We start from the raw sequence: 16,520 nt of genomic DNA on the forward strand, positions 1-16,520 counted from the left end.
ACTAATAAGAGGGGTATTAAAAAAGGCTAATAATGCTACAGCCATACAATATGAGTAAATGTACACAGATATTAGACAGTACTGTGACAATTAGGTGTTCAACAGAGTGATGTCATGCAGGAAGAAACTTTCCGTGTCTAGCTGTTTGGGCACGCAATGCCCTATAGCGGCGTCCTGAGGGGAGGAGTTGAAACAGTTTATGTCCAGGATGTGAGGTCTCTGTAGATATTTTCTCAGCCCTTCTTCTGACTTGCACAACATACAGGTCTTTTATAGAAGCCAGGCTGGTTGCAATTGGTCTTTCTGCAGTCCTAATTATCCATTGGAATCTGTACCTGTCACGTTTGGTTGCTACAGATGTGCATATGTGTTGCTTTTCTGTGTGCATGTGTCTACTCAGACTATATGTGTTCTCCTGTAGATTTATTGATTACAGACCATCAAGTCTGTTTGACTCTTCACAACCACGTAGATAGAGTGTCTGCATAATGATTTGTCCCCACACTGGTGTTTCATGTCTTCCAACAGTACTCACATCCCATCATAACAGAATCTATCCATCTTGCTGCTGGTCTCTTCTCTTTCCTTCCACCTTTCGAGCCTTCTCCAGAAACGTGGGTCTTTGCATAATGTGTCTGAAGTAGGATAATTTAAGCCTGGCCATTTGTGCCTCGAGGGAGAATGCTACCTTGAATATTCCAAAGGTGCTTTTTCAGGAGGCAACTGGACTTTCTTGTTTTTCTTTGAAGACGCCTTCAAAGAAGAACAAGAAAGTCCAGTTGCCTCATTAAAAAGCACCTTTGCAATAACTATGACCTGGATGACCAAGAATCTCCATACACAGCTACCTTGAATAGGACAGATTACAGACCCTCCATTCTAGGTTACTTGGTTAGAGGGAAAAGGAGGGAATAGACCAGTCAGGTGCCTGTAGAGCTGCCCAACTGCCTCTTGGATAGCTAGATAGCTAACCTTTATTGTCATTTTTTACTGTGGGCACACTGACACACATTAAAAATGAAATTCTGTTGCCTGCTCTCAAAGTGTACACATACATAACACACATATAAACATGCTACACACACACACACACACACACCTACACCCTTACATATAAATGGGAATCCATTGGAGGATTCTATTCTGAGTTGTGTTCCTCAGCAGTTCTGAATTGTCTCCAGTCTATTTTTGACTCTTCTTTTGCTGGATTTTCTTCCATGCTCATTTGACGCTGCTGTTTTCAGAGAATTGCCCTGCTCTGAATAAAGGATTGGAATATAGAATTCCAAGTCCTTTTACACAATTCCAGTCCAACTTCCCATTGATTTGGAAATAATAAAAAGAGGAAAGGTGCAGTTCTAGTATTCCAATCGTCTTCGGCTTCGACGTTTTTCGATCCGCATCCGCAAATTAGCGATTCAACGACGACGGAGGAAATAAAAACTTATCTTAGCAACCCTCTAAATCCGGGTCCTGGCTAGCATTAAAAGCAGGTTTACAGAATTCTTTCGCAAATTAACATATGTTAAAACACCGGAAAAAGAAGTAAAACACACTTAAGTTCTACCGCACAAACCTATTAAAATCCAGGAACTAACCAAATGACAAATACATTCGCTAACATTAAGCTTTGCCCTTAATGCAAAGCCCCCGTGTTGCCACTTCTTAGCTATCAAATATATTGCCTATATTTTTTTCTATTTTTTCTCCACTAATCCGCTGTTAAATCTACTCTTCATTTAGCATCCGTGTTCGTGATCCAAGGATATCGACGAAAGAGCCTTCAGTAAAAAGCAGGCGTCTTGTGTCGCGCTAGTTTTTTAGTCAGACTGAACGGTAAAGTTCAGGCACTTTCAGAGACAGACACCAGAAGATGGGACTTTCCGGGAAAGGAAGGACCCTCAAACTGTCAGCCGGAGTGGCACGTGGGTTGGAGAGGTTTTAGGTGTGCGTGGCTGGAGGTTCTGGCTTAGCCTCTGTTCTTTTTCTGGCTGTTTCTCTCCACCTATCCAGGATGAAAGTGGTGGCTTTAATCAGGTAAAATAATTGCTTAGCTCTGGGAAGCTGTCCTGAGCAGAATAATATTTGCATTTCCCGATTTCTAGGAAGTGCTGGACTCTCTTACTATGTGAACAAAGTGATGCAAGTGGCAAATAGCCCAAAATGATTCTTCCCCCCCCCCACTCCGCGGGCAATCAGCAGTGTGAGAGATTTTATGAAATACAAGCTTGGTTTTGCTTCTCTTTTAATGTAAGATAAGGTACACTTCAGAAGTTACGGATATCCAGTCTCGTCAAACTCGGGATGCATTGCAAAGTACGAGTTGTTTGTGTCCTATTCCAGACTTAGGACTTCAGGGTATATGCCTGCAGAGTGACATTTTGGAATCTTAAGATTTTTCTTTTTATGAGTATTCACAGCAGTTCTCTGTTTATCCATCTGTTGATAGCTGTCTGGTATACTACAATAGCACTATTAATCTAAACTGAAATAGACTTTTCAGAATGATAGGTATCTGGGATGGGACTTAAAAGTTATATACAGTACTTAGGTTACATTTGCATGGTGAATGAATTAAAACATAGTACATTGAATTAATCCATTAAAAATATACATCATGGTCTTGTGGAAAACGAAAGAACTCTTACGAATTCCAGAGGGGTTTAGCAGAGAAGTTTATTTGCGCAAGGTTCAGAGCGTATTAGAGATAGGCAATTCTGAACGAGGAGGGCGGGATTAGACTTCAGTTTTTATACTCCCCTCCTTTCAGGAACAAAGGGACTACACATGGTAATACACTGTGATACATTAGGAGCATTTCTCACAGGCATACAATGGAAGGTTTTGCTACATACAAAGTATCCATCTGCAAAGCGCATTTGGTTGCCACATATTACTGACACAGAACTTTCCCAGTGAATTTTCCCAGTGATTATGCATTACCTCATTATTCTAATAATTGTTCATTTTACTACATTAATGGCATATTCAACCTTGAATTAACTGACTGGGATGAGTTTGCATCACATTGCAAGCTAAAACCCGGCTGGCTATTTTGTGGTTCAGTACGTAATACAAATGTACAATTAAAGAACAGAGGGTCTTAACACACATACTTGGCCTAGGAATGCACATACTAAATTATTTTGGTGATAGAAATACTCTTAATTTTACTTTAAACTTTTTCCCACCTTGGAAACATAATTAGATGTAGTTAAACAGCACACAGTTTGAAAATGTTTTGAATTGCTACAAATCATATGGAAGTCTGTTCTCTAAAGGCTGTAGTGAATCATAAGCACAGCTTAATGATGAATTATATAAAAAGGAAAAGGAAAAAAAAATAAGTTCAGAGGCTATTCTTGAGATTAAATAACTCTCATAAGAGACTGCTGAAATAAATAATTTTATGGCACGAGGACTTGCTAGAACTAGATTTTTTTTTTATCATTTCCCATCTCCCCTTGCTTCAGTTTTGATAGAATGGGTCCATCAGTTCGCATTTAAAGAACTGTAGTGTGTGACTTGCACAGATTTATGATCTGAATGGAATGGCCACTTGTAAATATGATTATGATTTACTTTCCAAGTAATTATGACTTTCTTCTCAAATTATTAAATTAATAATGTGTATGTTACTGGGCATATTCTGTCACAAGAACTGGTTTGAGATTTGCTAAAAGTTGATTTGTACATCAATCAACTTAGTATTATTAAGATTTTCACTAGCAATTTTATTTCATATGATTTCTTTACATTTGCTGAATTTCTCCTTTGGTGTATCAATGTCTGGTGTCAAGTTAAGAGCTGTAATCTAAATGACACTTCTTCTAAGTCATGTGTAATTACAAACAACAAATCATTCACAATAAAGGACATCCAGCTCATGAACAATTATTAATTGTTGAATTAAAATTTTTCTAAGGACCATGGCTCTTCCTATGAAGTTTTTGGAAAGACTATAGATTTTTTTTAAAGATGCATAGAATATTATTTCTTGAAGTCAGTCTTCTCTTTAGAAAGTAATGTTTAATTACTCAATTAGTTATGTTCTGAATTATGTTAAACAAAATTAGGAAAAAGTGAAGCTTATTATAATTAGGGTTTCTGAACTGAGCAAAGCTTGGATTGTATTCTTGTCTTGATAAAGTCGCTCCCTTCCTCGGCCCATCCATCCATCCACTTTTGAAAAAGTTCTATGGATTTATCCAGCAAATGGGTTTCAATATGTAGATGGACCAAACAGACTCTTTCCAAGAAGGTCTTAAGAATATCAGGACAAATCTTTTGTTGATAAAGAAAGCCATACAAGAACGGGTGCCAAATCTCCCTTTTTATTGCCTAGCTTTACTCTGAAACTGATTCATGGTGATTAGTAGATACCAGTTTATCTCTGTTTGTAAGCTTGAGAGCTGAAGATGCCTTTTCTTCAAAAATGTGGGTAGGAGAAGTCCAATCTGTGGCCTCTTCCATGCACTCACTGTTGTTCAAGGACACCTGCCCATTGATGTAATGGCATCCACCCATTGCACAAATGGCTTCATATTCTCTGCATCCTACTTCTTCGCAAATATCCTTTTTGGTTTGGGGACTTTTTGAACATGTTTGAACTATATGTAGAAAGCATATAATAAAAGTTAGTAATGGAATATCTCATTATTAAAGCCTGCGGGTACTATCTCAAATGTAAGAAATTATCTGTCTAATGTTCATTTGGATTAATTTACTGTTCTGTTCAGAACTCCCTGAGTCAATGTATGTTTGGTGTATTCTATAAAATTTTGTGAGACAAAAATAATTTAGTTATAATTGTGTAGTTTTTCCCATTTTATTTTTCAAATTTATGTATGCTTACTTTTTTTAAAGGGCGGTCATAACTCTGAAAAGTACTGAGCATTTTTCAAAATGAGGCAATTATGAAGAATCAAACATTCGTGCCTCACAAATACTCTGGAATATAGTGCTTTTTATTCTGTCTGATATCCTTGGTAACTAAATTGTTTCTGATGGAAGTCTTGCACCCACACAACATTAATTTGCATTCTAGTTTCAGCCTGTGAAAAGTCACTGACATTGAAGGTTTAACAATAACTCTTTTAAAGCTTGATGCTTTAGTTGTGGAAATTTTTTCTGGCTGTGCATTTTTTTTAATATTTGCATTCAAGTGGAATGGTGCTGCATTTTTTAATACAGTCAAGATGATGAAATGAATTTCAGTACTTACCTTATCTACTCTTACTTGCTGTGATAAATTATTTATTTTCCTAAATTGGCAACCTGCTATCATATACTGTGCTAGATATAAAATTTGTTTTACAGACTGAGTTAATTATAAAAGCATCCTGATTTGGCCTAAATAGGCATATTAGAAAATCAGAAGTTGGTTTTTTTAAATATTGTCCCATACTACCTTGTGCAAATAGTACTTTCATTTCCCACTTACATGTGAAAACTAATAACATAGATAAGAAACCTTTGGTGACATTAAAGAGAATAAAGCTATTGCTTCAAATATTGCTTGCCTAATTGATTTGAATTTAAGGTATAGGTGACAGAGCTAAAAATATACATAAACATATTTAGTGACTCACCTGAAAAAAAACCCTAAAAACATATTGATGATTTATTTGAAAAGCACTGATATTTTTTAAGTGTAAACAATTTCCCTGCCATTTTGAGGTAAATATAAACATTACTTCAAGAGAGTTCTTATTGAAAAGTTTGTTTAATTATCAGATAACACAAAACTTTTTTTCTTCTAGTGGTGGAAAAGACAGCTGTTACAATATGATGCATTGTGTTGCTGCTGGCCATCAGATTGTTGCCTTAGCCAATTTAAGACCTCCTGAAAATAAAGGTAAAGATCCCACATTTTCTTTTAAGAACCTATGAACTCTTCATCGAGAGTCAACATTTTATCATTTTATTTGTCAAACAAAAGTGGAAAATATATGAATTTGCTAAGAGAGCTTTATAGGAGCATAGAAAATTCTTTTATAGTATGTCAGATTATGTCTGTGTAACTCATAATTACATACTGTGAAAAGTATTCTAAATTCTATAGATGCTTGGGAGAAAGTATACACAGAATTTTGAGGTAAAAATGTAAGTTTTTTGTGCTAAGAATTGCTCTGGGTAAGATTCATGTCCCCAACTAAGTTTATAGGAGATAATAAGCTGGAATAATGTATTGCAGTTCTCATGTTACATTTGTTTTAAACATTAATCTTCACCAGAAACATCAGTGTTACCATTTAAGCTACATGATTATTTTAAGGGTTATTGTGCATGAGATGTCATAAACTTTGATTTATTATTGCATTGGAAGTTGCAGTAAATTACATAAATATTAAATTAGGAGTTCATTTAGAAGGTATTTTTGATGATCTTTTAAAAGAAAACTTAACATATATTGCAAATGTTTAAGATTATTTTGTGTTTACACTTAATACAAGTATATGTTTTGTAACAGTTGGAGTGTATCCCTCCAAATTGATAATACAATTTAGAACCAGTTTTGTGTAATGGTTAAATTGCTGAAATAGAAACTGGGAGACGTTGAGTTCTAGTCCTCTTAAAGCTGGCTAGGTTATTTTGGGCCAGCTCTTTGAGATGTGCTATAATTCTAATAATATTTTGATCAGAGCTGTATATCTATACATGTTTACTCAGAAAACATATTTATCTTTTGTCAAGATGTATGCAGATACTGAGGTGTACACCTAGAGAAGGAAGGAACGAAAAAAAATGGTTAATCCAATGGGAATATTAATATTTGTTTTAAGTGCAAAGATTTCGAAACTTGGCAACTTTAAGACTTGTGGTCTTCAACTCCCAGAATTCCTCAGCCAGTATGCTAGCTGAGGAATTCTGGAAGTTGAAGTCCACAGGTCTTAAAAGTTGTGATGTTTGAACAGGGTGGATTTGATTTAAATCAAGTTGATTTAAATTATGATTTAAATCATGACTTAAATCACTAGTAAAAAGGCTAGATTTAAATCAACTCGATTTAAATCATAATTTTTAAAGAGCAACTGTCATCTCTGTCCTGCAGCGGCTCCTCTGACCCGCTGTTGACTCACCGACAATCCCATTCACTTTAATGGTATGGCTGGTGATGCCTCAGTGACACAACAAGGTGAGGGTCGTGGTGGGCAGCAGGTGAGTGGATGCCCACTAATAGGCGCTGCCATGATGGATCTGAAATGACAGGTGCTCTTTAAATGTAAGGACTTACTCTTGTTGGTAGTTAGAATCTTTAATATTATTATTTGCAAACAAAATGAAGGTTTCCTATTTAGAATAATAAGCTGTCAGGTTAGTAAAACAGCGATATCAGAACCAATTTTAGGTTAATAGACTAATCATACATAGTTGAAGAACTACTCGAATTCTTTTATTTAATTAAAACACTTAGAGCCTGGTACAGATGCATTTCTCTTCAAAAAAAATCATACAGTTTGTAGTGTATATAGATTTGGAAACCAATTGGATAAAGGAACATTTCTGAACTTTGTTTTATGATTTATCTCATGGTTACTGTGAAATTGTGTGAATGCATCAATGCAGTGCATGTTATCTCAACTTACAGAGCCTGGAATCATTGAATGAGTTTACCAAAAATGTAAATATTGCAGAATATACAACCTCATGCTACATAACTAAGCTCAACTAAATTATTAATGTATCTTAAATAGAAAACTATATTTAGCTTTTTACTCCAAAAATATTTTATTAAAGTAAATTTGATAAAAATAAAGAAAATCCGATTTTTTTTATTATTTTTTTAAAAATCAACAATTATTATCCACCCTGTGTTTGAAGACCCCTGGTTTAGTGGCTTGGATTCATGGTAATTTTACTAAGAATACAAGGAATCCTTCCATGTGTTGAAAACTCGTGATGCTTTTACTGGTGGATCAAGCATACTTTATTGGTATTTCACCCTACCCTATTTCTCAATCTTCTGCTCTCTTACCAAAAGTCTGAAATGGATTGAATAAAATTTTTGCACTAGTGGTAGTGCGAAGGAAATTCACTCCAACCCATAATTTATGGAGTATCACAAGGTTGTCTTCTCCCAATATAGGATGTGCCTCAGGATGACTTATTACAACAGTTTGTTCAGTATTATTTCAGTCTTAAAAACATTTATATCTTTCAGCCAGAAATATTCAGAAAAGGCTCATACAATAATAGAAATGGTATTTGCTGTCTTTTAGAGCACAACCAAATAGACAGGGCAATAAAACTTCAAGGGCAGTTCTTAATGTTTCATGATTTTTATTATGGCTAGCTATAGTACAAGTGATGAACTTGCTGGTCTTTATCACAGGATTTTGGCCTTTGTGGCAGTGTCCCACTCAGTGGGTGAGAGCAGCAGCAAGCAGACACTGTTAACTTCTAGGATTCTTTTATTACAGTTTTTTTTAAAAATCATATGATTGTTTCTGCACTTATATTTTTATGACTTTTTCAAAGGTCAGTGATGTTTTAGAAGGAAGGAAGGAAGAAACGAATGAATGATGACATCCTAGGCTGATCCTTATACGAGACTGAATTTTTGTTGGTGCATGTTAAAAAAATAATCTCCATGCAAAGGGAGGGAAGCTGTAGTTGATAAGTTTATTCTTTTTAAGATGTTTGGAATGTTTTCAGTATTATTCTGTATTTTGCATTTGGGAGTAATTGAAAGGAAATTGGGGGTAGAAGAGATTTTTATTGTATAAGGGGAGTTTTAAAAAGGGAGTGCTTAAACACAGTACAATATATATTTTAATGTTCTTGACTGTACATTCGATAATGTAATAACACTTTGTTTGCCTTTCAGAAGGATTCGATGAACTGGATAGTTACATGTATCAAACAGTGGGCCATCATGCTATAGAATTATATGCTGAAGCAATGGGCTTGCCTCTCTACCGTCACACGATTAAGGGTACCAGCGTTAACACAGGCAGCATCTACACAAAATGTGAGGGTGATGAGGTGGAAGATCTTTATCAGCTTCTGAAACTTGTAAAGGTATTTTGTATGGCAATTTCTTCTTTTAAATATAAGGATTAAAGCTGTAGACACCAAGCCTATAGTCGCCTATTCTCTTATACTTTTGCTATATATCCGGTTTCCCAAAGAGAATAAACCTGGCTGAAGTGGTCTTAATTTATAGCTTGTTCTGCTCTTTATTGTTGCTTCCTGCTTAAGGTTAAACATCCTATTATTGCTGTAAAAATTATTTATTTATGCCAAGAAATACATCACAATGGTATGGTGATCCAATATCTTCCACATTTTACACTGCTGATATATTCTTTTTTTTTGTGCCTAACTCAAGAAGCATTAAATACTTTACAGTATTGCACTCAAAGTGAACTATAGTAATTCAAGACTTTTCTAAGAATTCGGAGAAGAACAATAGTCCCCCACACTTAATTAGAAAGAATGTTTCTACATATATGTATATGTTAGACTCTTCTATTTGCCTCTTTTTGGATTGATTTGGTCATGCTCCATTTAGGCATCCAAGCTCTCCTATATATAATGAATTGTTGGACTGATGCAATTGACTGGATATTTTTGTACTAATTCCATAGACCTTTAACATGAAAATACTGATTAAAAATGTAACCAAATGTGTAATATTATGTCTCTTAACCATTTTAAATAAGTGGGTCATAATTATTTGATTTACGATATTCAAACTAGGAAGCTTGATCACTGTAGTCTCTATAAAACAGATTGTTTTATATATATACTGCTTAGATTTTAAGGTTCTGTATTTGTGGCTGATTTCTCCTAGAAATATCCCTCCTGAAATAGATGAGACAATCGTGACTATTGGTCTGAAAGTTGGTGGATGAATTTCAAATAGGATGCATATTGTTTTTGTTCTAATAGAGAAATTATACTTAGAAGATTTTCAACAATAACTAGGAATATAATAATTCTTATGCTATTTCTAAATTTGGATTTCCTTTTTAGAACAATGGTGTGTTTAACATGCACCCAACTACAGAGAGATCAGTTATGGATCTCAGCAGAATATTTTTAGCATGCACACTGATTGAAGGAAATGGACCATTGCTTTGAACAAAAATGTGGGTGGAAAAATGAGGCCACCCGAAGGTTGTTCACTCCAAATTTAAACATTTCTGACTTGGATACCTGTGGCTATAGCCTATGCTCATGGATTATTATTATTTTCCTTCTGGATTGGTGTTTAGCTCTATCACCACAAGTAATTACTGTAGGGGAACGACTGAGATAATGTGTTGGAAGTTGTAAGCCTCCAGCGAATGCAATGTAGGCTTTTAACCTCTGCTGTAATAAACAGACTGGAATAGCAGCAGCTAAATATTACACGTAAAACAAAAGGCTTTATGCTACGGGTGGTATCCTATATTTGCAGTGGAAGTAAACTCATAGATGAAGCAAACTTGGGCATCTTTATTTTTTCTCCCATTCTGAATCTCTTTCTTGGCTGCTTGTTAAATTAAATGTATAATATCTCACTTGCAAAAATAACAACAACACAATGCATAATGACAATAGATATACTGATCCTAGTGGTATTGGTTCCATAGAGGTTCTGAAAAAGAGATTTCGGTCAAGGACAAGTTTGCTTTGCTCTAAAGCAATGGCTTCAAGATTGTTCCAGCTTTACCTTTGAAATTACCAGAGGATCCTTAATAAGCATATAAGTTATGGAAAAGAAGTTAATAAACTTTTATGTAACATGTAAAATGTGTGCATATTCTTATCAAGTCACACAGAGGAACAGTGAAACATTTGTGTAAGACAGTTTGTGTGCAAAAGAGATAAAAAAAACAATTGCTTTTTAATGAAAGGAAGAAGTAGGTTTAGAAATAATTACCTGAGTGTGAAAGCTTTGGAAACTCTAGCTAGAAGGATGAAGATCTCAGTCCTGTTTGAAAACAATGTATTTTAAGTTTCATGATGGATAATAGCTCAAACTATTCTATTCCCAAAGGCATGAGGAATAGTATGAGGTAGGACATCAGCTCACTTATTTTTAAGGGTGTGACAGAATCCCAAAATTAAATAAATAAATTACACTCCCCCCCCCCAAAGTCCTGAAATCTTGCAGGATGTCCATGCTTGTTCAGTGAAAACCTGCATTATTTTAGCTTCTAAGAAATATTTTATTTGAAATTGACCCCAGTGCCATTATATAGCGTCAGCCCTCTCTTGAAAAGTTTTCTTCTTGACTTAAAACTGAATGCAGTGATTGTTTGTTTATTGTTTAAGGGGTAGGGTTTGAAAATTTGCAGTACCATTAAATTTGACTCTAATACACAATGTAGTTCTTAGAGAATTGTTCTAACTTTTTCCATGCCAGAAGATTATTTTAGGCTGAGGTATGAGGGGGAGGAAAGGAAATGTATTATTGATCAATTAAATTAAATGATTAATAGTAGGACAAACTTTCTTTTCATTTTCTTGCAGACAGCAAGGACTGAATACATTGCTATTATCTGGAGAATAACAGTCAGTTATGACATAAATTAATGCTAATGTTAAATCTTGACAACTTCTGCTTTGGAAGTTTGTGCATGATATTTATAACTATAGTTGAAAGAGATGTTATCAAGTTGTCTTGGACTAAATAAGTGATGTGTTTTTTTTCTAAGTAGATATTAATTTCACTGGAAGAAAATTCAAAGATATAAATATATGGAATCAATTGCATTTATGAAAGACATTCAATAACCATGCTTTTACAGCTGAAGTCATTTAAAGCACTTCTAAAATTGCACTTGAAACCTTGCGTACATCAATACATTATTGGGTACTTTATAAGAATAAGAGTTTGGGATTTGGAAAGAAAACGGGGAAGGGAGGGAGAAAGGAAGGAAGGAAAAGAAAGGAAAGGAAAGGAAGGAAGAGAAAGAAAGGAAGGAAGGAAGGAAGGAAGGAAGAGAAAGAGGAAGAAAGAGAAAGAAAGAAAGAAAGAGAGAGAGAGAAAGAAAGAAAGAAAGAAAGAAAGAAAGAAAGAAAGAAAGAAAGAAAGAAAGAAAGAAAGAAAGAAAGAAAGGCTTTCATTTTCCCTGTGGGCAAGTACTTGCACTTTAGAATTGGTGATTTAGATGTGAGTACAGTATATTCAAATAGCCTCCTAGACTGTTCTCTTTTTCTGAGAAATAGTCATCAAGCATTTGGTGAAAAACCTTTAATGAACATACTGTAAGCTAGCTGACAAAATTGCAGGGTTCACACATTGTGTACTGTAAAGCAATGTTTTTAATCCCAGTTCGCTAAATAAACCACAGTTGGCTGAGTTTACACATAGTAACCATATTATCATATACAATGATGTACAAACATTTTCATTAAGGCTTTTCCTTCAAATGTTTAGTCATACAGGTATCTTCCATGTGTTTTCCCATGTTGGAATGAGGTATCAGTATCTTTACTAATAGTAATACAACATTAAGCTGCTAACATAGGTGACTTCAGATGTTTAATTTTAAAAAGATATGGTAATGCTTTAAAATTACAGTCTTTGATAATTTTTATAAAAATATCTCAGAGCATTTTTTTGGGCTTGCTAACAAGGTAGAAAGTGCTAAATTTGCTCCTTTTTTCTGTGGTACATTGATCAGAGTTAGTTTTGGCTCTGCTGATCGGGAATTATGAGCACTGACGTTATATCCATCTGGAAGATACCAACAAACTGCAGAAATCGGGCAGAAGCAGTAATTTTTTGTATTCATATCTGGGAAATAATTATTGCAGTGTGTCATAAATTTGCAGTTGTTGTAACTCAAAATGTAATTCTCTTGAGTTGATTTGAAGGAGTTGAAACAAAATTGTTTGTGTCTTTGGATTCTTATAAAATTCCAAGAGTTCTTTTGACTTATACTATGTTCTGTATTTAATAATAATATATGAAAAGTTACTAAAAGAAGTCTGGCTATAATTCAGAGTAAAGCATCTTGCCATTTGGCATTTTTAAAAAAATGGTAAAACAATTTTGCAAAGTTTGAAACATTAATTTATTTAAATAAAGCTTAATCGGTGTTTACTAAAAGTTCCAAAGTGGAGTAAAACTATTCTAGACACAATAAAAATAATAAAAGCCAAAAACAGCATCTATAAAGTCAGTAAATTTTCTAGAGCCATAAAATACTAAACTCTGTTGTAAAACATACTGAAAAAAAATGAATTTTTACCTGGTGCTGAAGAATACAATAAAGGTGGTAGTGGATAAAACCTTTTGGGAAAGGTTTCTAGATTTGAATAATTTGACTGCAAAAACTCCTTCCTACTCTCCCATCCATTCATCCATCCATCCATATTTAAGAACATAGCTAGTGTGATATAATAGTTAAGATGTTACACACTAGGAACAGGAATTATTTTGGCACAGAAGGCTGGACCAGTAGTACCCTCTTAGCCCTAATCAGTATTAGGTTCTGTGAAAATCTAGATGAAAAACTAAATTTGTCATTTCATCTTAGTAACTTTATTGCCTGAACTGAAGTTCAGTGCAAAACAAAGTGATCCTGCAACCAAGTGGCAAAACTCTAGAAATAAGAAATATTCAAAACCATATTTTTTCTGGGTTAAATAGCACTAAGATAGTGTGCTGAACCAGTGTACATCCTCACAGTATGCATACATTATAGATACTAAGCACACAATTAGGAAAAAAAATACACACTTGAGTTTTAGTACATTTTAATCTTCCTTCAATTTTTCCCAAAACATAACATGTCCATTACTGTGATCATTAATAAGAACTGGCTTGTTATAATAAAATATAACATAATAACTTAATTATGCATTCAAAAATACAATACATGTGTTATGATTGTTAGGGTTGTTTTAATAGCTAAGTCATTTACTTCATTCTATTAGATTAAATAATGCTAAAAAGTATAGTCGGTACTATTTGGCATACACATCTAAGATAATAGTCTGGCACAGTGCTCTTAATGGATAAACTGTTAATCTGATCTCCTGATTTGTTTTAGATATAATGGTTAAGGCAGTTTGGTATTGTATTATAAGAATAACATCTTCAATTGTGTAATAGATCAAGAACAAATGTCTTAAATTAGTTATTTGTGCCATTGATTCTATAATTCCTAAAACAGGTCCAAGATCCTAAATGTAGGAAGTCCTATGAAACACGTTTCTTAAGAATGTATTACTTATGTGAAGATATGTTTTGAAGAGGAACATATGTACATTTTTAATTTACATCTTTAAATGTAGCAGAATCTAAAGGGAGATGATATTTGTTATATTAATGTGAAACATGGTTTATTCCTTTATTCAATTACATGAAGCAATAGAGATACATAGAGACAAAGTGTGTGTTCTAATATCCTATTTTGCTACCCATTGTCTACCTGCTTATATATTATTATAAGCATATTATATTTTGAAACAGAACTTTTAAAATATGTTTTCTCAACTATAGATCCATTCACAAAATTTTCTACTTGTCACATTTACTTAACCAGTAGAATTATTTTTTTCTCCTTAGTCTCTCATTATTATAATGAACTTCTACTGAATAGTGATAATTTATTTGAATCCTTTTATATCTCTGTTCATTCATTATGTTCAGTGTGAATATAATTTGTGGAAATATTTACAGATTTTTAGCAGATAGATTGATCCTTTGAATAGTAGTTTTGCTTGGAATAGCCATTTCCAGCTGATCCTGGCTAGAAGCTACAGGCATTGGAAATCCAGCCCATTGGGATGGACATGGATTGAGGAATTTACTTTAAACTACCTACTAAGCATTGATTTTAGTAGAAAAGTGGATACATGTACTATAACTACTGGATCACTTGGTGAACGTGTATTAGTTAACCGAGACTGATAAAAAATAAGACATTTTGCAGACTAAATAACAGCCAATCTTTAGATTAAAAAATGATCTGCATGGTGAGGGTATCCTAGAGATTAAATTGCGGTGTATATCATATTGTATAACAACCCACACAGGCAAATAACAAATAAATCACATAGTATATATTTTGCCAAGGATTTCTTCCCTCTCCAAGCAGAAGTTAAACTCATTGCACTTGTTTATGTGTTATATGAATGGCAGCACTGGAACTATTCCTCATATATTATTTTAGTTTCTGTTATTATTCTTCCTATATTATTTCAGTGATATTAGATCAGGGGTTCTTCTGATGCATGAAATTATTGTACCCACAGTCCTTTGCAATTTACTGCATTGTTTTGGTTTGATAGTGTAGATTAGACTCACGTTGCCTTTTTCTGTAGTGGTTTAACAATGGTGGTGATAAGGATGATAATGTGTATAAATGGGAAGACCGAAACTAATTACAGGTAGTCTCGATTTACAACAGTTCATTTAGTAACTGTTTGAAGTTATAATGGCACTGAAAAAAGTGAGTTATGTCTATTTTTCACACTTACAACCACTGCAGCATCCCCATGGTCATGTAATCAAACTCCAGACATTTGACAACTGACAGTTGCAGTGTCCTAGAGTCATGTGATCACCTTTTGCCGCTTCTGACAAGCAAAGTCAACGGAGAAGCCAGATTAATTTAACAACTGTGTTACTAACTTAACAACTCCAGTAATTCACTTAACGACTTGGCAAGAAAGGTTGTAAAATGGGGCAAAATTCACTTAACAAATATCTCACTTAGCAACCGAAATTTGGGCTTCATTGTGGTTGTAAGTCAAGGACAATCTTTGAATTTAACGTAGGTTCAGCTAATATAAACTGGTGAATTGTTTGGTTTTTATCATTCTATATGCGACTGCATTGAGATGTAACATTCATTTAATGACGGATCAAGGATTCAGAAAAACAATAGTCAGAGATAGATTCCCTCTTAAGGTGGAAGAAGTAGACTAGGGGTCTTCAAACTTTGCCCCTTTATGACTTGTGGACTTCAACTCCCAGAAGGGCCAAGTTTGAAGACCCCTGAAGTATACCCTGAAAACAGTTTTCTCCAGCTGTCTTTGATAAAGTGGTTGTGGGATTGCATGAATAAGGAAATAGAAACAGCCTTTGAAGCAGTTTGCAAACTTGTAAAGAGATATCATTGTTTTAATTATTTGAAAAGAGCTACTTTTTGCTTTTACATGTTGCAAAGTACCTTGTTTGAATGTATTGGACAGACCCAGCAGATTCACCTAAATTTAGTTACACCTGGCACTAAGAAACCAGAGGCAGTAATAAAAATTGGGGTGGGAAAAGGGAGAGTGACTCTGGGAGGGAATTGAAAGAGGCTAATAGATGGTTGCTATATTCTTAGTTGGATGCTGTTTTTAGATTAAGTGGTTTTGCATCTTTTTCCAAAAGTATTATAAAAGAATGCATTTAATCTTATTTGAAAATAAACTGAATTGGAATCATTTTCCAAGTGTTGCATTTGTCTTTCTAATGCCATTAATAAACATCTAGATGCCTCTGCAGTTTTCCCCATTGCTGTCCCCCCCTTCTCCTGCCGCACAAAAGGTAACTGCTTATTGGGAGAAATATGAAATTTTAT

General features: G+C 34.3%; 1 protein-coding gene across 1 annotated transcript in view; it reads left to right on the top strand.

Moving 5' to 3' along the window:
* Positions 1 to 1,927: 1,927 nt before the first annotated feature.
* The window catches only part of DPH6 (diphthamine biosynthesis 6), a 222,252-nt gene continuing 207,659 nt past the window's right edge, over positions 1,928 to 16,520 (top strand). The window contains exons 1-3 of the mRNA XM_015813576.1: positions 1,928 to 2,037; positions 5,763 to 5,857; positions 8,831 to 9,024. Coding sequence (XP_015669062.1) covers positions 2,015 to 2,037; positions 5,763 to 5,857; positions 8,831 to 9,024 — 312 coding nt within the window. The 5' untranslated portion in view covers positions 1,928 to 2,014. The remainder of the gene's footprint in view (positions 2,038 to 5,762; positions 5,858 to 8,830; positions 9,025 to 16,520) is intronic.

The sequence above is a fragment of the Protobothrops mucrosquamatus genome, unplaced genomic scaffold, assembly GCF_001527695.2.
Source record: "Protobothrops mucrosquamatus isolate PMUCROS unplaced genomic scaffold, P.Mucros_1.0 scaffold170, whole genome shotgun sequence".
NCBI classification, from domain to species: domain Eukaryota; kingdom Metazoa; phylum Chordata; class Lepidosauria; order Squamata; family Viperidae; genus Protobothrops; species Protobothrops mucrosquamatus.